The 24,949-nt window shown below is 40.4% G+C and overlaps 1 protein-coding gene across 4 annotated transcripts in view; it reads right to left on the bottom strand.

The window, feature by feature from the left end:
• The window catches only part of ARHGEF28 (Rho guanine nucleotide exchange factor 28), a 123,244-nt gene that overhangs the window by 35,863 nt on the left and 62,432 nt on the right, over window positions 1-24,949 (bottom strand). For all 4 annotated transcript variants that reach the window (XM_063421467.1, XM_063421465.1, XM_063421468.1 and 1 more), the window contains 17 exons: window positions 21,540-21,670; window positions 18,811-19,112; window positions 16,182-16,326; window positions 14,257-14,368; window positions 12,426-12,465; window positions 10,401-10,524; window positions 8,990-9,122; window positions 8,580-8,635; window positions 6,989-7,040; window positions 6,295-6,442; window positions 6,068-6,189; window positions 5,035-5,175; window positions 4,275-4,525; window positions 3,240-3,362; window positions 2,731-2,848; window positions 1,601-1,855; window positions 625-701 (listed from right to left, as the gene is read on the bottom strand). In XM_063421467.1, the coding sequence (XP_063277537.1) occupies window positions 625-701; window positions 1,601-1,855; window positions 2,731-2,848; window positions 3,240-3,362; window positions 4,275-4,525; window positions 5,035-5,175; window positions 6,068-6,189; window positions 6,295-6,442; window positions 6,989-7,040; window positions 8,580-8,635; window positions 8,990-9,122; window positions 10,401-10,524; window positions 12,426-12,465; window positions 14,257-14,368; window positions 16,182-16,326; window positions 18,811-19,112; window positions 21,540-21,590 (2,250 nt within the window). In that variant the 5' untranslated portion in view covers window positions 21,591-21,670. The remainder of the gene's footprint in view (window positions 1-624; window positions 702-1,600; window positions 1,856-2,730; window positions 2,849-3,239; window positions 3,363-4,274; window positions 4,526-5,034; window positions 5,176-6,067; window positions 6,190-6,294; window positions 6,443-6,988; window positions 7,041-8,579; window positions 8,636-8,989; window positions 9,123-10,400; window positions 10,525-12,425; window positions 12,466-14,256; window positions 14,369-16,181; window positions 16,327-18,810; window positions 19,113-21,539; window positions 21,671-24,949) is intronic.

Genomic DNA, 24,949 nt, shown 5'->3' on the forward strand with positions numbered 1-24,949 from the left:
TCTTATAAAACACTATGCTCTAGGAAGACCATGATTTTTCAATTCATTGGACTAACACTAGTCCTGGTGTAGGGACTCAAACTGAAGGTTTTGAGTAATCAGACACCCTTTTAAACTCTTCTTTAAAATATGTTACACTTTTCACAAGCAAATTAAGCACTAGATATGTGCTAAAAAGAACCTCAATAACACTGAGAGACCATATTCATGTAATGTTTATATTTCTATAGTTTGTGAACTTCTTTCTATGACCTTTCATATCTTTTATGTGTGTTTACTACTACATTTTCAGTAACAATTTTTCTTCTGTTTGTTTTATGGAACACAGAATTAAAATTTATATTAGACAACTGAAAGAGCCTGCATTACTTCCCACCTTCATAGTCACACGAAGTACAACACTAAAGATACAATTCTGTTATTTTCATCTTTCTCCATAAAAATTATTTATTTTTCAAAACAAACATAATTTTCTATATACTGACATACTGCAGTTCTGACCATGACACCAGGATTTTAGAAAAAAAAAGTTATGTGGGAATAAGCTGCATAAGCACCTAATTTTTGAGAAATATACAAATGAATGTGCAGTGTGTGTATTGAAATATCTGATAATATACTCACAACAGCTGCAAAGATGTATTTTTGATCCTTTTCTTGTAAGAACAGTAGTACATCAGTTAGAAGCAGCGCTAAGGTGTCTTAAAATGAGAAAAGCAAAATAATGGCTTTTAATTAAAATCAGTGCAATGAGTCTTATTATAATTCTTGCTTTACAAAGGGAGAAGCCCCAACAAAGAAATATCTCGTAGAATCCTACAGTAAACTAAACAGGAAATATCTGAATTAGCCCATGGTCTGCATGAAGCATTTGCACATCCCTGCTTTGTATCTCCCAGGAAAGTGCACCATGCTGGAGCACAGGCCCAGGGAAAGCAGAAATCCTTGCACCAATACAGCTTCCCTAAGCTGTTCACCTGGCAAAGATTATTTCACATAACCTTGCTTTGTCTGTGCTGTTACACACGCCCACAGCACAGTATTACACTGGTAAAAGCATTTCTAGAATAATGAACAACACACAGCTTTATAAAGTTGTACAGCAAATACTAATAGGCTCCCAAAAAACCCCAACCCCTAATACACAATTAACACCAAAAACCAAAATCTAAGCTTGCATGTAAAAATTGTGCTCCAGCCAAATGTGTCCTCAGAATTTCTCTTCTACTATGGATGCCTCATTACCACTGAACTGTTATTGAGCTATTTGCAATGGAAAATATTGTGAACAATAAAAATGTACAAGTCAAAATGCTATATTATGAAATAAAATTGAAAAAGAAAAAACTATAAGGAGGAGGCTGGAAGAAGAAATGCAGATGGCATTTTATGTGAGCCTGTGTTCCAAAGCACATTACTCACAAACCACGGCAGCTTTTGGAACAGATCATCCGGAAATTATGAGGGGCACTTGCAATACCATTACCTCAAACATTCTTATTTGCACTATAGCACAAGAAAATATCTTCATTCTTCAACCAGGCTTTGAATGTTATTTGCAAATAAAGAGTTAAAGGACTTTACTGCTCAGATGAAATACCTTTGAACCGCCCAGTTGCTGTCTTCCAATACACTAAACCTTCGTGAAGAAGTATCCTCTCTTTCCTCATCAAGTCTTGCTTCCTAAAAACGTGGCCGTTTTTCATCTTTGTGTATGTTTTGTTTTCAGTTCTACAGAGAATTTCCAACAGCTTTTGCTTTTTCTCATACTCATTCACTTTCAAATCTACCGCTGTTATTACATCCTTAATTAGACAAAGGGCTTTGCACAGGTCTTTATGTTCTTCTGTTCCCTCTGTATGAAATAAGAAATAAACAACATTACACTAGTCAGCATGTTCAAGAGAAGATAGAATTCCTTACTTTCTGGAAACAATCAGCATCGTGCAAAGCTTGAATTGATAAATTTGTTAGTTTAAGTTGAACCTTGCAACCATCTTACTAGAATTATTAAAGGTCTATACCTTTGTTTGACTCACCTATTAAAAGGTGATCTGTACTTTAGATTCACTCATTAGCCAAAGCAATATGTTGAATAGTTTCTGACATATTTATGAGGTGCAAGCACTTAAAAAAAAATTAGCAGCTAAGTAAATCATATAGTATATTATTTTCTTGGCTAAGCCAAAGAGCCCATGAAACAGAGTTGCAAGTACAAAGGATTTGAATTGTATATTTAACTTTCTACAATGCTTATTTACTGCCCTTTTGTGGGGCAATATCTGTAAGTTAATAATAATTGTAAAATGTTCTACTAAGTTCCAGAGAGCATTCAAGCTTTGCCTGAAAAAACAGAGAGTAATTTACAAAACTTTTGCCTAGCCTTACCTAGAAAAGACTTCTCCAGAATTAATTCCAAAGGTACAGATGTGTATCTGAGCTAGTTCACATACTTCAGTCAAGGTCTTTTCCTAAAACAAGTGTTCTCTTCTGGACTTTTATGGCCTACCTGGCTGGAATATCAGAAACCTTCACTATCCAGCCTTGACAAGCCAACAGCCCTGATGTTTAGGTGACAATTGCCTGAACAGCAGGTATTTATACTGCTCTGCTTGGATCTCAACAGAGCAGTGAATTTAATCTTTTTGTGGTATTTTAGCTGTGCAAGTTCCTTACATTAGAAATGTGCTAGGATTTCAGACACGAAGCAACACTTTAGCTTTTACTCACCTTTAGAGTATTGCAATATCCTTTCAACCAGAACAGGGTATTTGGTGATTCGCTGGGTGACGAGCAGAATGCATTCGGGGATTCCTCGGCGTCGTGCCAACAGGTTATTATTTCTCAGCTGCACAGATACAAACATGCACCTTAAGTAGTAAATGCATATTAAACCACCAATTGACTAATAAGACATACGATCTAAAAGCATTAGAGTAAGTTAAAACAAATGCTGGATAATCTGAACCTTCCCCAAGGAGCAGCTGCTGCGCTGAGGGATGAGGCGTACTGTACCAGGAACATGTGTGTAATGCACACTGCATGCCAAAGCTTTCTAAAATTTGAAAGAAAACTGTGATTTATCAGCTCACTAGTTAAGGAGGAAAAACCTTTGCCATTTTTATTAGCCATTAAAAGTGAGTTACTGCATATAATTCCAACCCTAAATCTAAGTAATAGCTATGTACCTTTTTCCTGAGCATTTTGTCAATAGTGCTCATGGTTCCACATTAACTTACTTTAATAAAATTCTGGAACTTCTTGTTTTGTTGCAGCTCTTTGAAGAGATTAACAGCTTCCTTCTGATGGCTACAAAACTCGCCGTATATTTTCTCCATTTTAGTTGCATTTTCCTCTGAAAACTGAAGAAATTAATAAGTGAATTGTGCTCAACATTCCACCTGACAGGAAAATGTATACCTTTAACTAGCAAATTTTGTACAAACAGGGAACTTTTACATTACTGGTTTATTAAGTCCTCTGAATTTCCCTATCAAGGCCTGTCACTACAGAATGAAAATAGGCTAGCTGTTTTTAGGAGCAAGAAGAGAACACAGGCTGGAGAGAGCATGAGCAACTTCCACTGTAACCATGCCCGTAACAGCTAGAACATCACAAGAGCATTTCCTTCACCTCTTTTCAAACACAGCCCTCTGAGGTTCACTTGCTTTTGTCTGATCTCTACATTGCTTCTAGACAAGGTAACAGCTCTTTACTTCAGTGGAGAGAAAACAGACTGACCAAAGGTGAAAAGCTACATCTCCTTTTCACAAGGAACTGAGGTGTGAATGCCAATCCATCAGTTAGCTGTTCTTTGGCCACAGGAAACACCTTGCAACCACCCCTTCACTAGTGAGCAGTATCCTGGGATGTAACATGTCAGATCACTGCAAGAAATTAATGGATAGTGTCTTTTCCATCTTTTCTTCACATCTCTGCTCAGCTGATAAAAAAGTGAATCCATTGCTTCCATTCTTTGCAGTCCACACCATGACAGCAGCCTTCAGCTGCAAACATGACCATGATCATCACTTTCCTTGTCATTCACACCACATAGGGAGAAATCCACCCCAAGTTCATCACATTTACCCAACAATAATCATATTTTTTTGCATTGCTATTTCATCCTGAAATAATCAGCGGAGGACAGGTTTTGAATCTTTTTGAGGCAACTATAACTGTCCTCTTGCCCACAGAAGTTTTGGAGTAAAAACAAAATCATTTTAATTTGGAACCCTCAGCACTTAAAGGATTAACAGAACTGGTGCTCCTACCTGCTGCACAAGGATGTCTCCAATTCTGCTGATGACGAAATTACGCTCGCTCCCTGCCTCACACGATTCCTGCCGTCTGTCCTTCATCCTGCAGAAGAATTGCCTGTGCATCTCCAGCAGCTCGTCTAAGCAGGGGAATATTCTGTCCACCATGCTGTGGTCAAGCTGCAGCTCTTCCTTCATCCCTTTCCTGAATATTTCAGACATAATGAACAGGGTGTGGATGTGATGTACTTCTGTTTGCATCAGCTCTGCGGTATAAAAGAGGAGAGCATGCTGTAGTAGTCAGTGAATATTCTGCACACCTTCTAAGATAGACTTTAATCCATCAAATACATAGTCATAATTCCTTTTTCTGTGTGAGCTTCAAACCTAATAGATTATGTCAGTAAGAAGACTTAATTTTTCTGGCTCTGACACAGTTCTCTCTGTATCCCACTCAACAATCTTTGGTTGCAATTACTTGAGCTGGGGATCAGACTCCTTTCCAATTTCACCCTTCCACACAATTTCACCCTTCCAATTTACACCCTTCCAATTTCAACCATTCTGTGAACAGGCTAGGCATATCTCTGCTAGCCACTACTATCCATTTCCTTAGTTCTAGGAGAGATTGTTATTGTTGATAAAAATGTTCTTTGAACCTTCTTGTTGTTTTGAGTTGAAGCATTCATTCTTCTGGACATAAACCATGTAGGTTTCCTCTCTATCTGATACACCAAACTGCGTTTAAACCTGCACACAGCTTTGAAATACTGACCAAATATGACATCCTGTCTCTTGACCACGTCCTTTTCTTGCTTGCTACAGAACATCGGATCCACAACAAGACTCCAGGACTCTGCCTCAAACTCTTCTGCATCTGTGCAGAGGTCAGTCCACTGAGACAAATCCACATCACCTATGACAAAATTTATATTTCTTTAACAACACACATATAAAGAGTAAGGGAAGTCCCTGGGCACATGCAGATCTATTCATATAATAAGGGGAAAACATCACAGAGATGAAATATAGGTCCATAGGTAAGACTTCTGCAAACACTGGCACTGTCTTTACTACAGTGAAGCTCACCAGATGTCAATATTATTACCAAAGTGTTGAATTGCTTTTCTGACAGAAAGGGAGGAGAATAGGAAAAAAGCACTCTTCTTTCCTCAGATTAAATCCTTTTTATAACTCTTTGCTTGAAGAAACCCTTTAAAATTTAAAAACAGAATTCAACATTTCCAATAGCAGATGTCCAGTGAGTGGTATGTGCACCATCCTATGTAACTGAAAGCCTTTCAGCTTTCAAATTCAGTCTCACACCTAGCTACAGAAAAAAACTATTTTTATTTGCTCCATAAGGCTATGTAGCTACTGTAAGAGCACAGCTCACCAGCAGGAGTTAAGAATTTGGGCTACTGAGGAAATACAAATGTTACAGGTTTACTGTTTGCAATGGACACTGTCAATAGGGTCGACTGGATGAATGCAAAAGAAAAATGTATTACTGTTCTGTTTCTGCAAGGATGCCAAGTACATTTATCCCTGCTACTTTAAAATGGTAACAACATACTAAAATATTCTAAGAGTAATAATTAGTTCACTATAAGGAAGAAAGGAAATGTTCTCTTTTAAGACTAATGTGTTTGATTTCATCATTTTCATGAGGGACACAATTGTAATTATCAAAAACAAGTGGTCTACTTTGAGAAGATGAAGTGTCTTCCTAAACCAGCTAAAGTGTTTTTCTGGTTTCCACTTTCTAATACCAGCTTTAAGATGCAACATTTGTGCAACATTCTCACCTTCCATCATAAAAGCATCCACTGAAGAAAAGGTCCCTAATGCTTGTAACATCTCTTCAGACTGTGACTTTGACTTCCAGGTGCTAGTCTCAGAGTCTTGTTCAGAAAATTGTGTAGCTCTTCTACAGCAGAAATAAAAAAAATACCACATTTATTTCATGGTTTAAATTCCCCCAGAAATGCTGAAGGATATATTTAGCATAGTCCATTGGCAGCTGCCCCTCTACCTTTCCAAACTGGCACTGGGGACACTTTTGGACAGGAGGAAGGGCTGTTGTGAGGCTTCCCTCTTTCCAGGGGACAGTCCAATAGGCATAGAGAAAGAAGGATGCACTGAGGATAGCATCATCTGAGAAATGTCTCCAGGCAGGGAATCTGTGAGGCAAAGCACAACACAACATTTTGAAAAACCATGACTTTGTCATTATTTGACAGAGCATGTCATCAACAGCACATTTATGGTGACAATTCCCATCTGGTGCTCATATTGACCTACACCAGGCATCAAGAATGTCCACTTGCCAAGGTACATGACCACAATGCTCTCTCAGAGAATATAAAAATAAGCCTGTGGGCAGTGCAGAACAGCCCCAGAGTGGCTATCATTTGATAAGAAGATGATAATATCAAATCATACATGCTCTATAGGTGTGCAAATACTTGTGCGCATGATGAATGACATGGACAGAACTGACTACTTTTTCCTTGTTGTTTTCACTGAAAATATAGTAAATTCACACTCATTTTAGTAGAGGGTGAGTTAATTCAACAGTGATCTCTAAAAAATTCCAATCATATTAGAGACACACAACCTTTTTTACAGAACTGAAATGAAAATTAAGAACAGAAACTTCATGCTGTCAGTCCCATGGTTTTTAATCAAGGCCTACCTTAGAAATCCTAAATTTATACCTAACTTACTTGTTACACCAACTTGGAGCTTGTTTTTATTATGGTATCTCTCCTGGGATTTCTGAAAAAAAGAATTTTTTGAAATCACACAGTTGATAATATATTTCACAATCAAATCAGTAACTCATTCACATATACCATCACACAAAGGGCTACAAGAAAGTGGTCCTAAAATATGGTACTAATTCCTTCCAATAACTAATCTTATTAGTTACTGGTAGATAATAATATTCAAAGTAGAATATTATTTGTACTGCAATACAAAACTATTTATTCTAAGCAGACTGAGTTACAACATTCTACTTTCCTATATGAACATTGCCTGCAAAGGCTGCAAGAAAAGTGCACATTTGAGGCTTTATACTCAAGATCAAACTTTATACTTTATAAACTTAAACTTTATAAACTTTATACTTTAGAAACTTTATTCTTTAAGACCAAAGCATTTGTGGTAGTACACTGTCTGAAGCACGGGCACCAGAGGCAGAACTGCTCCCCCTTCCAAGGTGGACTTTTGCAAAGTCTGTAGCAAAAACCTGCTGTGCTTGGGCATGGGTTTCACTTCAGGTGGGTCAGTGAATATTTCTGCACTGCATTCTTGCTGAGATGAATTGGGGGCTCTTGTCACCTCTTGCAAATAACTCACCATCCCAGGAACCAAAGCTGTCAGTTCAGCAGTCCTAATTCTGAATGAAAGTTGCCCAGAAATGTGTGCAAGACCATGATGTGAAAATTATAAACAAAATTAAACCCACTTGATTTATGTAGGGTTTAAGGCTATTTTACACTAAAGAATCAGTATGGAATCATGCTCTCCTTGGAAGCCACCATGATGCAAAACACAGCTACACCAGAAAGACACCCTCCAGCAACAAGAAAAACAACCTGCATCATTGTGGCACATGTCTCTTCAAGCCTCATTTTATTTCTTGAGGGCAGTAGCCTTACACATCTGGTCTTTAAGGTTATGTCTTTGTTGTGGTAACCTCACCATGCATGCATTCCTTGTTAACAGTGAAGGTAGCACCCATCAGCTCCAGTGCTGGTTTTGCCCTCCTCAGAAGCAGCTGAGCACTGGCAGCAGTCACCTAGGGACGGCAGCTGTGGAGTCTCCTCCTCCTGAGACTTTCCAGAATGGGTGGAACAAACATCTGCCCAAATTGTTACCTAGAATGAGCCTGCCCAAGAGCGAGGAGGTGGATGAGGTCACCTGCCAGAGCCCCCTTCATCTCTGCTTTCCATTATCCCAAACATACAAAATGCCCCCCAGTACAGAAGGGTTCCTTCTCTCTGGGGTTTTGAGGAGCCTTTCTTTTCAATCTGTTCTGTAGCCCTCCAGGCACACCATTTCAGTCTGAGATTGCAACCCTTCAAAAATAAAAATACTTCTTGAAACTCATTTTCAACCCCCTACTAAAAATTGTTTATTCAAGCACGGTGTTGGCTCTGTTGCTCACTTTAGCCATTCTGGCACCCTTGCAGCCCTTCACACACAGACACTGGGTCTGGACACTCTCCATGTATTTTCTTTTCTCCTTCACCACGTTTCCAGCCCCTTGGAGAACAAGTATGCTCCAGTTAGATGAGTGTAGGAGGTTACCTTGGTGCACACAGGAACACACTCCTTGCAGCTTTTATGCACAACCACGCTGCAATCTGAAAGAGAAAGTACATTTCAAAGCCTGGCACCAAGCAGGGTCCCAAGTCTGTAGAAAATGTGCTCTGAGGCTTTCAGTTTTCCCTTTTTCAGGTTCACTTACTGTAGGATTGATTCTTTGATGTACAGATCCAGGCTCAAAGGAAGTTTTTTCCTAATGTGCTAGGGCTAGGAGATGGATGAGGTTCTTTCTGAAATCTGTTACCTGCTGTCCTTCCTCCCTCTCCCTTGTCAACCTCAGCTCGTTACATAAAACAGGTACAGCCCAATGTAGACAAGGTTTCACACAACACACTAAACCAGGGTGTCAGACAGCACTGTAAATTCACATGTAAAAGCCAGCAGCTACTTACAAGAGCACTGCAGTGACTCCTTTCCTAGGAGGGCCTTTTCACAGACCATGCATGGGATAACTCCTGGGAAAGTCCCATTTGTAAAATTGTGCCTGGTTGGTTTCTCCTTATCTCTGGTATCTTTATTTTTTGTCTTCGCCCCCAAAAACAGAGGCAGGAAAACAAACAAACAAACAAACAAACAAACAAGATAGTCATTCATCTTAAAAACAACAAATTATTCTCTTGTAAAACCAAACTATTCTAGAATATTTAATCCCTGTCCTGGAAGACTTGCAACAGTATACTGTGCTCTTACACCCAATATTGCTGAAACTCTAAAAATCATATAGGCATTGCTTTTACTGGCACCTGGGCCTGGAAGCACTATCCAGGAAAACTGGCAGAAATACATTTATAAATCTACAAAAAAACGGGGGGGACAGGAAACAAAACTTAAGAAGTGTTGTTGATTCATTGCACACACAGGTATCAATGCCTACATCCTCTAGATAAAGGTGCAGTTATGCAAATTTAGACAAGTCATCTTTAGATCTTAGAAGACATTAGAAACAACCTATTTCTAACGAGTGGTAAAATTTTAATGAATTCTGCCTGTTTTTTCAGCACTCTTGTTGGCATAACTATACATATAGCTTATACTTATAGTTACTGACTGTTACACTTTAGGAGAGCACACAGACACAGGCTGCACTGCCAGACATGCACAGTTCTGACATTTGAAGGTACAGCCTCAGACAGACACCTCCCCATCCATGTGTGATGGGATGTCCTGGGGCACAGGAGGATATACCAGGGAGCCAGCAAAACCATGCCCAGAAAGAGCACGTAGGCCAAGCCTGTCTTCCAGGCTGCTTATGGATGCCATTAATCTAAAATTAAGATGTCTTAGAATTAAACTACAGTGTTGTAACCTACCTTCCCACAGTAGGGCTGTTGGACTGTGCACGCCTCAAATCTCAAACTCTTTAACACTAAGCAGTGTATACTTAAGCAGGAAGTCCCATTAACCTCAAATAAGGCAAATTAAACTAATTACACTCTAATGTAGAAGTTTACACACTCCATTGCTTTTTGAGAGCAATTCCAAGAACAGGCCTGTATCTCCTAATTTTATTTAACAATGAAAATATTTCTTAAATGTAATTCAAACATTTAAATATTGGCTGAATCACCAAATAGAATTACTAAGGACATCAAAGGAAAGCTGTTTTTTAATATGAAGGCCATTTCAGGTAACCTGCATATGTTTTAAATTTAAAAAAAGAAAAGTGAAAGTAGTCTTCCTATGACTTTTGTGGGTTTCTAATAAACAATTTATCTTTACATAAAAAATTAGTGTCCATCTATAATTCATTTAATTACAGTGACATAATCATACATAATAATAGGGACATAAATCCCAAATTACCTTGCATTTATTCCGTGTGCTGGTCATCCTGTTCCTCAGAAAGCTGAAAGTCCGGCTCACTTTGTATTTTTCAGACTCATTTTTTGAGGGCACAACATATTTATTCCATTCCTCTTCCTGAATCCTAAAACAGAGACCAATGAAAAAAATGCTCCTCATTCCAGTGGGAACACCTTTAATTAACACATAGGAGAATGTGGACAGTGCTTGTTTTCACCTAACATTTACAATCACACTGCTTTGTTGTGGGTTTAACACATCGTGAAAAGGATTGCTATCCCTGTATAAAAAGAAGTAACACTTGCCAATGAGCTCTGTATAACAGTGTATAACAATCTTGCCTAGATTACAGCTGGTAGCAAAAGCTTCCCTGTCGGCCTTTTCCCCCACCCAGAGATAGTAAATCAGCATTTTCTACCTTAAGGTTTGCATTCAGACCCATACTATGTGAGCCTTCTGTCTTGAAAATTCCCTACAAATCTATTTCCCACACTCCCCTCTCTCACTGCAGTGGTCTGGAGATTCCTACAGTGGGCAGGAGCCCCAGGAGCAGACAGGATCCCATCCCTGCTTGGAGGGATTGAGCAGACAGGATCCCATCCCTGTCTGAGGGATTGAGCAGACAGGATCCCATCCCTGTTTGAGGGATTGAGCAGACAGGATCCCATCCCTGTTTGAGGGATTGAGCAGACAGGATCCCATCCCTGTTTGAGGGATTGAGCAGACAGGATCCCATCCCTGCTTGGAGGGATTGAGCAGACAGGATCCCATCCCTGTTTGAGGGATTGAGCAGACAGGATCCCATCCCTGTTTGAGGGATTGAGCAGACAGGATCCCATCCCTGTTTGAGGGATTGAGCAGACAGGATCCCACCCCTGCTTGAGGGATTGAGCAGACAGGATCCCATCCCTGTCTGAGGGATTGAGCAGACAGGATCCCACCGCTGCTTGGAGGGATTGAGCAGACATGATCCCATCCCTGTTGGAGGGATTGAGCAGACAGGATCCCATCCCTGTTGGAGGGATTGAGCAGACAGGATCCCATCTCTGCTTGGAGGGATTGAGCAGACAGGATCCCATCTCTGCTTGGAGGGATTGAGCAGACAGGATCCCATCCCTGTTTGAGGGATTGAGCAGACAGGATCCCACCGCTGCTTGGAGGGATTGAGCAGACATGATCCCATCCCTGTTGGAGGGATTGAGCAGACAGGATCCCATCCCTGTTGGAGGGATTGAGCAGACAGGATCCCATCTCTGCTTGGAGGGATTGAGCAGACAGGATCCCATCCCTGTTGGAGCGATTGAGCAGACAGGATCCCACCGCTGCTTGGAGGGATTGAGCAGACAGGATCCCACCGCTGCTTGGAGGGATTGAGCAGACATGATCCCATCCCTGTTGGAGGGATTGAGCAGACAGGATCCCATCCCTGTTGGAGGGATTGAGCAGACATGATCCCATCTCTGCTTGGAGGGATTGAGCAGACAGGATCCCATCCCTGTTTGAGGGATTGAGCAGACAGGATCCCATCCCTGCTTGGAGGGATTGAGCAGACAGGATCCCATCCCTGTTTGGAGGGATTGAGCAGACAGGATCCCATCCCTGTTTGAGGGATTGAGCAGACAGGATCCCATCCCTGTTTGAGGGATTGAGCAGACAGGATCCCATCCCTGTTTGAGGGATTGAGCAGACAGGATCCCATCCCTGTTTGAGGGATTGAGCAGACAGGATCCCATCCCTGTTTGAGGGATTGAGCAGACAGGATCCCATCCCTGTTGGAGGGATTGAGCAGACAGGATCCCATCTCTGCTTGGAGGGATTGAGCAGACAGGATCCCATCCCTGTTGGAGCGATTGAGCAGACTCCCAGTCCCCACTGCAGGATGCGTGTGGTGAGAGCTGGGCTGAGCTTGGCACAGGGTTTAGGCATGAGTTCACAGAAGCCAGGGGCTGGTCACAGCTGCTCCAAGCCCTGCTTGAAGGTCTCCCCCACTCCCTAGATGGCATTCCTGCCCAGAGCTCCCCGTACCTGTGCTCCCGGGACTGCTCGGGCAGGCTGTAGGCTCGCTCTGCAAGACACAAACAGCGCAGGGTTTGTGCCACGGGGCACTCACACTGCAAGGTCACCGTGTTTATTCCAAACTCCCCACCTCCAAAAAGCCACGGGCTTACCCTCATGGGTTTGCAGCTTCATTTGGAAATCAGGAGGGCAAAAACATGCATACATTACAGCTTTTTCTAGGTTAAGACCACCTCCGACCAAGCTTTTAGTTGACAGGATCTGCCAGGACTGGGAAGGGTATCACTGAATACCAGCCTCTGCAAACAGCCTGTTTTTAAGCAAAAAAACTATTTCTTTTGTTCTCCCTAACAACTTGAATGGCTCACACTTCATTTTCCTTTTTACGTAATTTGCTGTGTATTCATATTAATTAATTATTAATATATTATATCTATATTATATATTAATTAGATTAATATCTTAATGACATTCTTCCAACATTTCCAGTTACACATCTTATGCAGCTTTATCTATGAAAATAAATTCTTCTACATAAAGAGGAATGCTGCTACTCCACACACTGCCTAGGGTGTTCAATGTGCTACAAATCTGTGTCTTCTACAATTCTGTGATGCCATAAACAGATGACTCAAGGAGACACTTTTCACAAACTCTCTAAAAAGCAAAATAAAAGACAATCAACTCAGTTGGGTGATTTTGGAAGAAAATAAGCCCAAAACTATAGAGAACACTACTATTTTCAAATTAAAAGCCACTGCCTTTGCAGACATTTCTAGCAAAGCTACCAGAGATAAGGTTCACAAAGATCAGAGCTTGCCTAAGTCAAAGCACCAGATTGGGCTTTGTTTGAAGTTAGACACAGGCTTAAACACTCTTTGCTGAATCAGCATCTCTTCAGACAAATTAGCAAGAGCTGAAATATTTACCGAAGAGGCAGCAAAACAAAAAGGGCATTTCAGCTGGTTGTCAGGCACAACCTGTGCCACAGGATGCTTCTGTAAGAAACCAACACCATGTATCCATGGGAGATGAGGCCAGCCTCATGCAAAACAGCACTGTGGAGCTGAGACAATGACTTAGAGAGTGTGAGGGCCTGGAGGAGGGATGGACCACTGCTCATGAGCACACTATCTGCAGAGCAGGTACAAATCCTTTACTGTCACAGCCTGGTAATAGCCTCTCAAGTAAAGGCAGGTAGTATGTTTTAAACCTGAGCATACTGCAGGTGTCTTTTAAGTGATGTGAGCTGTATGTTTCTCACACTTTGCATGGTTTTCAAATATAACCCCTCTGAGCAAAGGGTGTGTTGTCTTCTGAATATGAAATGATGTGTCTGGAAATAAAGCATGTCAGAAACAAGTCATAAAAATTTACAAGCTTCTTGCAGAGCCATCTCTGACTCCTCTTGATGAAGTGGGCTGATTTTGCTTCCCAACCTGTAGATAACACAGCCCACCTGTGTTTCAGAGATTCCCTAGGATCTGTGGGAAGCTGCAACCATCTGTCCTCTTTGACGCCTCTTCTGTGTCATCCTCAGCTTCCTCCTGGTCTGTGTCAGACACTTAGCAGGAGGCTAGGGTAAGAATCTTCCAAAAAGGGGATTAATGCCCTTGTCTGCATTAATTTTTGTTGCTCTCTCAGTTTGTATGCCCTCTCAAGATCAGTGGCTCTGTCATGGGCATGACGTGGGCATAGCAGGGTGCAGGTGGGTGAAAATTGAGGGGTGATTCAGGTAGGGCTACCTGAAAGCTACCAAACACACACACTGGTAAGCTCTGCCATCAGCACTGGGCCTGGAGCAGGCAGGAGTTGAGTAATGCAAAGCCAGAGAACTGACCTCCATTTGAATCCCCAGCTGCAAATTCCCGAGGAATGCGATGTCTTCCTACCACACCTTTCGGTGAGGAGCAGGAATAGGAGCGCGACCGAACCCCAAATGCCGTGCACTCCTGCAAGAAATTGCAGCAAATGAAACCTCGTGGCATTTTGAAATGCATAAGTGTTGGGAGGGATGAAGTAGAAAGACCTTGTAAATATGATGGTTTAGATTCTGGGAGTATGAGACCAACAGGCGAGATAAAAATGAAGGCAAGCTTTGAGATTTAGGGTGTGGGGTACCAAGCCATCAGCTAGTGAACAATGGTGTGCCTAGCTGAGGGCCATTTCCCTTGATCAAACAATACCCTTCTACTTGCCTTAGGTAATGGGACAGTTCTATTGGCTGTATGTAAATGTTGTGAGATTGGTATCTTGTATTAGATTGGTTGGTCCAACACAGACTATTCAACTTGGAAAGACATTTATTGTACGGTATTCAGAATCTCCTCCTCTTTTCTGCTCTTTCCCTCTTCTCTTTTCCCTCGCTCTTTCCACCCTCTTTTCCCTGCTCTCTTTTCCTGCTCTCCTGGCCTGCTTTAGGTGTGCCTAGGAGCTACAAGCAAGGCTCCCACAATAAACCACCTGCTATCACAGTTGCTTTGTTTATAGAGATACTTCGTCGCCGACTCTGCCCTCACCGAGAAGCTCCTACACATCAGCAGCAGAAACAAGATAGATCTGGAGCAGCTGACCGCTTGTATAAAATTTCTCGACTTCCTGTTGCATTTTTGACAACTTCATGTGAATTCTTAGGAGGTCTGTCATACTTCCACCATCATAATTTTTTTTTTGTGCTGCAGGAAATTAGTTGTGGGTGCAAGTCAGACTAAGAGACTAAAAGAATGCTTACACTCTTCTCCAATTTGGTAACAGGCAACATCCACACAGTATTGTTGACCATTATTTCTGATGACCAAGCTATCTTCATTTAATTAATTAATTTCATTAATCCCAAGGAAGGGATTAATCTTAGTACTTTAATACTTCAACAGCATTTCATGGAGACTTTGGCAATGCCTTGGTAATTACTGATGTCAGAGTTTCCAAAGAAAGGAGTTGACCTCTTTATCTTTTCCCTATCTTCTTTTTTGCTTTTTTCATCAGTATTGTATTTGAAAACATTTTCCAGTTACCAAGTAAGACTTGAAAGGAAATCCCCTAACTTTTGATACATCATTTACACTTCAATAGACACTATTCCTAAAACTCCTGTAAGGTGCTTACCTTATTGTTTTTTTAAAGTAGCCCTACCAGAATTCATGTTTGTGCTGAACTCTTTTTCTCCCTTCATGTAATCATTTGCTGAAGGTCAGATAAAGTTCTACAGTGGCAACAAGTGCATCTAAAAAATCACAAAGAATCTCTGCAAACAAGAAATAACTATGTATGCCTCTGAAAATATCAGAAATTTAATGTAGACAGGATACTTCAGAAAACCATAATCATTTATGGTTTTCTATAATCATCGATCAATGGACACCCCAACTGAATTTCCCCGAGTTTAGAAATTGTTTTAAGATGAGCAGCAGGCCAGTTTTACACTTTGCAAAGCATTAATCTTTCACATAACTAGAGCTGGTTAAACATTTTCCCACTAAATGTATTTCGGTTAAAAAATGCTGATTCACTGGACCTGAAATACTTCCTTTGAAACAGTCCTCATAAGTGGTGTGTTTTTTAAAGCTGGGGCAAATCTCTGATGGACACTTTCTTCTCATGGCTGCTTTCTTCCCAGCCCAGCCACACCCAGCTGTAGCTTCACAGCTCAGTGTGAGTGGGCACTGCCAGCTGGGAGCTCATCTCTCCCCTTCAGGTTCAAATGTTTCATAGCTGCAGTGATTTCCCTAAAAGGAAAACAATTCAAAGCAAGACAGGATCAAATACCTTGGGCTGCAGAGTGGTAGGTGAGTCCAGTCCATCTCTGCTGGAAGCCACAGCCCCTGAGGAGCTGAGGGGAGGGTAGTGAGAGTGGGATCTGTCTGACACACCTCCACCTCCACTGTCCACTTCAAGGTCATCGAGACTCGAACTGAGGAAGACAACAAAGCCTTCAGCTTCCCTGAAATCCTCACAGCAATTTACTTCAACCTTAATGCAACAAGCAAAGACATGGCTGAATCCTTGACAGCCCAAACCACCACGGCTGTGTCAGGTGAACCATGCCCTGAGGCCTCCCTCAGGTCTGCAGTCACCTGCTCAAGGTGCTCATTTCCCCTGTCCAGGACCCCTCTGAGGCAGTGTGGCAGATATCTGCATCACCCATGGTCACACACACTCCCACCACAGCCAGCCACCTCAAGATCATGACTTTTGATCATGACTTTCACACACTTGTCCAGCATCTCCCAAAAAATGAGATTTTTTTGTTACACGCATAAACCTGGCTCACCACAAAGAAGATAAGAAGAACTGAGACAGGGAGTGGAACTGAGAGAACTACCTCAGATTTCAGTACCAAGGTATGTGGGTGCAGGTGGATATTATGTGTGTGTGTGTATTTGGAAGGTATGACATGGCTGTTCACAGACATACTTTTATCTACATCTGTGACTTCATGACAGAAGGTGGAAGAGTAAAACATCACGAAGAGATTAAGGAGGGTCTTCAGATAGTTCAAGAGGTTCAGTTCAAAAGATAAACATTTAGAAACATGGAGAGCAACAAGCAGATGGAAAAATCTCTGGCTAAATCAGTATGTTGAACACATAGAGACTATTTTATTGGCATGGGTTCCTAAGCAGGAGAGAGCACTAAGGTTGCTCAGCAGTATCAGAGTTTCCCAGGATGAGTCCTGTTACCAGCAAGAGCAAGTTCATGGTCTCTTCATCAGAGTGACTGGAAGGAATGGTTGACTGCTTTCAATAACATTCCAGCCTTTCAACATAAAACTTTAAATTATGTGTGGTATTTCTAAATAGCCAGAGTTCCTACCAGGGCTAATAGCACAAAAATTCCTTCACACACCACTACTTTTTTGGAGCACAGATCTATCCCTCCTGTCTGAAATTACTTCCTTATTACAATTCTGGAGACAATATTTTGCAATGTTTCTGAATAACAGTTTGCATGACATCTCAGAAACAAGTTATATAAATGCATTATCAGTTACTGTCACAAGTTAAAATTGAAAAAGCAATACATGTCTATGGCAACAGAAAAGTATCCATGGCTTACTGTGGTAACTTCTCCAGGGAACTTTTCTGACATAAAAAGCCAGTTTAAAAAAAGGATTACATACTACTAGTATGTAGTACTACAGTATGTTACTATTTTACATGTAATATTTGTATCACTTACATATGTCATATGACATATTAAAGCAAATCACACCTCTGCAAATTTATATACACACTTAAAGTTCTCATACAGGTACCTAACCAAGGTCCTAAAAAGGGTGGGACTATCTAAAAATATATAAGATAAAAATGTTTCTGGCTAGAGGCACAGGAAGATTATACTATTTTACATGACATCCCTATAGTTAGCAAGAAAAAACAAAACAAAACAAAACAAACACAAAAAAAAGGATTGTGAAAGAAAAATTCTGTCTGACATTTATTATATTATCTGTGTTAAAGATTCCTCCTAGTGGGACTTCTTAGTTCCATAAGAAACTCAAAATTAAGGAAGAGAAAATTTTATTGCCCACTTTAAATAATAATTGGCTGATCCTTCTCTTCCTTACTGTTTTTACAGGTCTGATGCTTTACGTCCAACAAGCCCTAATACCCTTCAAAGGTGGGAGCAAGATTCAGATTTCCTCCTGAGTAAAAAGGAATCTCCTCTAACTGGAGAAGCAATAAAACCTTTTCATCAAGGAAAGCTATTGATAAATTGTTTAATTTTTAAATTAATTGTTAAAAACCTAACTTTAATGACCAAAATTATAGTTCCATCTTCAAAGCTCTCTGCATTTCTGAAGCCATTTGCAGGAGGGTCTTCAGCAGCAAACCTGGTGTACCAGCAATGGAGAAGAAAACAGTCTGAACCTGTCATAAACAACAGCTACACTCTGCACTGCATTTTTTGAGATGAGAAATGCCTACACAATCAGGAATAACACAGTCCTTCTATAGGCCTCTTTAAAGACTTGAAAGATTCCCAGAGACTTCAACAGATTTTGGGCTATTTTCTTAATGGAAAATACAGCTGAGGAGAACCACTGTGAAATTCTGTTATCTGTCAAAAGTGCCACAATGGCAGTGGCAGTGAAGAGCTGACTCTTAATTTGTAAAGAGTATTTGTATACAAGCAATAAAGGGATAAAAGTACCCACTTGCATTCAAAATACATTTACTAAGAAGACACTTTTATGTGTTAAAAATGTCTTCACAGTTATTTTATGAAAACAGATTATTAGGACAATAAATATTAGTGATGAAAAACAGAGATTTCACCCCAATAATACTATTTATTACTTCAGATTCCTCTTCACCTTTTGTTTAAAATGTGATAAATAAATATGATTATAAATAATCATTATTGTGACCATAGCATCAAGTCAATTCCATACCTTCTTCTTTTCATGTCAGCATAAAGTTGGCCCCGATCCTTGATAAATCCACGGGCCTTGAATGGAAGATATGAATCTGCTACATACAGATGAGAAGGTGAAATGGTGTGTCTTAATCCTGCATTTTCTTGTTTTTCTGCAGGCCTTTGGCTTTCTTCAGTTGGGAGGTACAGGAATTGGGCATTCTCCTCAAGGGAGGGAGATGAGGGGCTCTTAGCCATCGGGGCTGTGTTGGTGGGATTCAGACACATTTCACTGCTATCACCATCTCCATAAATGCAGCCAGTCTTTAAGTCTCCAGCCTGCAGGTAAAAAATGAGAGCTGGTAAGAGCCAACAACAAGACATATTGTCAGGAAACAAGAACCTGAGCAGTTCTGCCATTTTATTTATGGCAATATATTTTGTGGGGTTTTCCCTATTACTTTCTACACCATGTGAATTTAAGGCAATTTATATAAGAGATTCTAGACTTTGCCTTACTTTTTTTCCTGGCTGGAGCAGAAATGAATTGGTATTTCCAAATCTACTGAATTTCTCACTCGTATTTATATCTTTTATTAAATCTACTGATACATATATTTATAGATTTTATTTAAAACTGCTCTTGAGCAAAAAATATGCATAATACATTAGTGTGGGAGACATATGGAAGAGAATTCAAACATTGTGCAACTTAATTTGGAAAACCCAGCCTACACATTATGCACTTTTAATTTTTCAGCACCAGTTTCCTAAGCTTTGATATAAATATACATGACCTGGATCAGAGTTTCTCAAGGGGAGGAAGGGGAAGGACTCTTATTTTTTGCCATTAAGAAATTTGGGGCCTGAAGCACCTTTCCTTTTGCACAAAGACAGGAATGGATTTGGGAATTCTATTTTCTCAGGTACAGGTATGGAGATTTAGACTTTGGTCACAAATAATTCTTTTAATTCCCTGTTGACTCTGCAGAAGTCACTAAAAGACAGCTCACTGTCTTTTAGCTAGAGGCAACAGTCATGCAATTAGATACTGAATCATACTGAAAAGTCACACTGCCAGTTAAAACAGTCCAAAAAGCACCTGTATAAAAGCAAGAATAAAGGAAGGATTGAAAGCACCTCCAAAGCCCTGGTCTTTCTGATTGCAGACTTCCTCTTTTCCAGTTCCTCTTGGGATGTGCTTTCATCCCCATCTTAATTATGTTCCTCTTAGTAAAAGACAGGAAGGACTGCTGGCTTTTTTACAGCAGGCCACATTTGCATTCAAAGACACAGAGCACTCAAGTCTGGAATTACTTCTGTTGCACTGTGCACATGAGACACACCAAGGTGAAATGCTTTTCCCAGGCCTTATGCAGCTGTTCCTCCCTGAAAAGTTATTCCTGTCTGGGCAGTGTTCCTCCTCAGCACCAGAGGGACCCTCTCCAGCAGCCACTCTGGCTCCTGATGAGTGGTGCTTGAGGGAGAATTTGGCCCCAACCAGCAATTTTAACAAGCAGAATATGGCCACATGCTGAGCAAAGGTTAGCAACCCAAGCTGAAGGTCCCCTGAGCAGTACACTTGGGTAACATCTCCATCTGTAATGGGGATGGCAGCTCTGCAGCTCTGTCCTTCCAGCCTTGATGTTGTTCAAATCAAGGGTTCCAAGACTGCTCTTTACAGTCCCCTGACAGCTGCTCACTCATGAGTCATTATTACAGACATTAATCTCTTATATTCGTCTGTAATAAGTATTATATCTCTTCAGTGCATTTTGAACACACTCAGCATCCCACTTAAAATTCCATCTCTGCTGTCACATGAACTGGATCTGCAGTGAATGCAGTGGGTGAAGGATTTCAGGGAATGGGGCAGGGATGGGCAGGAGGTAAAGAAAGGGGGAAAAAATATCACACTTGCAAAATCTCAGACTTCCAACATTATCTGGCCATTTCTGACCCCTATATTCCAACTTTCAGGCAAGGGAGAGCCCAAAGCAGGTTACAAATAAATAAATCATTTAAAGCATCAGTGAAAAATAGCTACATACCACCAGAACCTGACATCTGCTTAGCTAGATCCAGCCACCACACACATGTTGTCACTAGTCAGATTCACACCCCCAGAGCCTAAATTATGGTATCTGAGTGTGACTATGGAAGAAAGATTCCAGGTGCAACACAGTGATTTAAAATATTATTTGGTACGGACACTTTAGGTCATCTCCAGTGTTGGTGACAAATCAGAAATGGGAATACTAGTCAGGATCTCCAACATCAGAATTTTCCATGGCGGTTGTAGGACATGAACTTCACCTTTTCATCAATATTTTGGTTTTGTTCACCCTTTAAGCTTCACTATGAGCTTATAATTAACTTCTGAAATTATCCAGCAAATTCATCTGTACTGCAAGTGCACATAGAATTCAGAAATCTGAAGTGAGCAAGTAATATTATAAATGTTTCACAGAAAGAAGCACATTCTCTTTAGCTCACAAACACAGAAAAGAGACAGTGACACCTGCCTTAGAGTTCTTCCTTCAGGCTAGGAAGAATAATTCCTATAATTGACTGAATCTTTTAAAAAAGATCTCATAAAAATGTTACAAAATATAGCTGAGAAGAGTAAGATATTACTGGTGTTAATTTAGAATTTTTTTAATTGACAGCACACTACTACTGACTGATGCAGAGGATCTTATTGTCATGCAAATAAATTAACAGAAGATGAAGAAAAAATAGCCAGAAGTTAAATTTTAAGCTTACTTGGTCTACTACCATGCAGTTTGCATATACTTCATCACTTCCACCCAGCATGGGAGAAAGTCTGGTTGCAGCAAAGAGAGTAGGGGGAGACTTCAGTTTCCTAAGAACATCAAGGGTAGAGTGTCTGTGCTCTGGAAAAAAAAAAGTATGGGAAATTTTCCATTAAATCTCAGATCATTTCCTTCTTATGCATATAACTAACATAAAAATGGCAAAGTTAAGCATTCAGCACCAAATCTTAGCATCACAATTTGAGTAATATTTGTGCAACCACACCAAAACCTGCTCATTTCATAACTCCCCAACACTTGCCATATGTTCCAGGAAGCCTGTAGCTGACAAGACTCTCAAGAGTACCACAAAATCATTCACATAACTGAAAAATAAGTGTTCCTGTATCTTGGTTAGCAAAAGCTTTTATTTTCCACCTAAGCTGGAACTTTGCAGAGATTTGTGGCTGCAGAAGAACACAGGACAAGATTTATGAACTGGGAAGAATTATGCATGATTCTGCCTACACATTAAATACCTGACATCTGATAAATTAAATAAATGAAATACTGTTCAATTGCAGTCAAATGAGGATTCTCTTAAAGCATTCTACCTACTGCCAGCCACATAAATAATAATCTTAAACCAAGAAATCAGATTACTGTTCTTAAAACAAAACAAAACAAACAAACACATGAAACAAAACAAAACTCAATAAAATTGCAAAAGGGATGAAAATAAAATACCACCAATATTGCCTTTACAGAGTGACAGCCATCAAGCAAGGCTTGATCCATGAACAGGATGTTTAGGATGAATACAGCATATGATCAACTTTTAACAATTTTCACCAGAAATCATTAACAGAAATCCAGAGTTTCATTTTCAAAAGTGTGCTCATGACTACAAATATTTTAAAAAAATGTTGGGTAGGCTGTGTATTTTATGCCTTTAACCAGCAGAAATCCCATCATGCAGGCCCACTTCTCTTAAAGCTGGCTGTAAGAATGAAGGGCACATACCAGTCCAGCATTTGAGCTGGGTTATCTTCTTAATGTAAAACAAACAAAATTCAACAAAGCAGAAACAAGGCTTGTTGTAGACTGCGTGAAAACAGGCTAAAAAAATCACAGTTGTAATGCAGTTTTCCTTAAAATGCTGTAAGTCAAGCATTGTCATTGGAAGTGAATGTAGACACACTAGCATCAAAATGATGTGATAGAGGAAATTATTGCACCTAACAAAATATTCAAAATCAAACCACTCAATTAATTTAATTTGAATTTGTCTGTTATTGAATGTTATTTTTAAAATCTTTTTTATGCTGCATTAGAAATTTGTTTTCTACAGAGGTGTAAAGGAAAAGATAACATTAAAGACTTTGCCCAAATTATATTAATAAAGCAACATAACTGCTTTTGGAAGGTAACAGAGCCATATAGCATGGTTTGGGTTGAAAGAAAAGTTTAAATGCTACCTAGTCCAACACCCCAGCCATGCTCAGGGACATCTTTCATTGAATCAGGTTGCTCAAAGCCCATCCAAGATGCTTATAGGCATTAGATTGCAAGAAAATTCACAATGAAAAATACAACTGGATTAGAAACAACACTTAATAAAGTCTGGTGCATTTGCTGCTTTGAAAAAAAGGTCCCAGACTACTGCCAAATTCGCCATTATAGACCACATCTTTTATTTAATTTTAACATGCTATGTCATAAAGCCTAAGAACAGTAACCTCTATACCTAGAGAAACCTGGAAATTCCCATTTAGAAATGGCACACTATGAATATTTGGTTTCAAGTCCTGGCAGGCCTTGTGGGATCTCATTCCATTAAAACATCCTTACACATCTCATTCTGTTTCTCTGTCCTGGAAGAACTTTAACATGATTTTAGTGACTGTCATATTGAGAACTGCCAAAGCTGCAAACCATTTCCATATGTCTGAGAGGATCCCAAACCCTTTGTTTGTAAATAATATAAAAGCATTGTTTCTACAGCAGCTCATCAAACTCTGGCAGCTCACACCACACGGAAACGTGATTTGGCAAAATTCACAGTACTTTCTTGTGGCAAATAAAGCTTTACAAGGGTAGGTCTTAAACCAACAGCCAGGCAAAAAAGTGTCAGACTCAATATTTCCTCTTGCATGCCTTATTCCCCTCCACAGCCTGCCCTCCCTCTCCTATATAAACAAGGGTACAAAATGAGGGTATATAAACCCACTGGGTACAACAGGCAAGGGTGGGACACACCTCCAGTGCTAGCCTGGCAAAGGTTCAACACACAGCCCCCAAAACAGCCCAGGCACTGGGGATTCCCAGATCACATCAGGTGTAAACCTGAGCCTGAGATGCCAGTTTCTTGACTTCTGCTGGGGTGCAGAAGCCTCAGAGATGAGGGGACTGATGTGTGTGTCTCAAACACTGATAGGCAGCTGTGGAGCCAGACAAGGATTGCCAGTGATGACACGATGTGAGAAGGACTAGGCTCAAGAGGCAGGGCAGCACTCTTCCGAGACAAATGTCCTTCCTCTGGATCCTGGAGATAAGCACAACACCACACAGTTGTGCAATTCAAGTGCAGGAATGAGGTCAAGAAGTAGAAATGGGATATAGGGGAAGGGTCAAGAAAACCCACGAGCCCCAAAGCCCTCTGATCCAGTTCCAGAAAGGCCTAGAAACATGGACTGTGTATGATAACTCATTGGTAAAGAAAGCAAGAAACTTAGCTCCAGGGTGAGAAAAAAGCCATCTAAATAAACATACTCCAAAGCTGAGCCCCAGGACCCTGGACAGCCCACTACTGGATTGATACTGAAGCCAGGACTGGTGATCTCCCACTCTTTTTCTCTCTCCTCTTCTTTAATGCATCTCCCTCTCTCTCTTCCCTTTCAACCCATGTCTTTACCCAGAACTTACTGTTCTGTGCTTACAGGAGGACATGAGGAACTCCCTTATAACAATTTCCATGAGACCTTGAAATTTACTCCTAAAATTTTGTAAACTTTTGTGAATTCTCTGACTTTTGCCATTCATTTGACCATAAGCATCTATGAGCACCCTGGGTGATCTCTTTCCCTTCAGGGTGGGGTGTCACACGGGGTCTTCACAGTCACTTAGTGGACTGCACATCCCAAACCAGAAAGAACACAAATCCTCCTTCTAATTCTAAATAACATGTTACATTATTTTCTGTACAAAATTCTGTACAAGAGCAACAATCTTAGTAACAAATTCTGGGGAAAGACAGCTGAAAAGCTATAGCAGAATACACTACCTGCAGTATCTTCCATCTGTAAACCTTTACTAATTATCCCCATTAAATGGCACAGGTTTTCCTGGAGATGCTTCAGTTAGTCTGTTGTTAAATGTGAGATGACTAAATAAATATTCATTGGGGGTTAAAATGGTAAC

Source organism: Prinia subflava, chromosome Z, assembly GCF_021018805.1.
Source record: "Prinia subflava isolate CZ2003 ecotype Zambia chromosome Z, Cam_Psub_1.2, whole genome shotgun sequence".
Classification (NCBI taxonomy): Eukaryota; Metazoa; Chordata; class Aves; order Passeriformes; family Cisticolidae; genus Prinia; species Prinia subflava.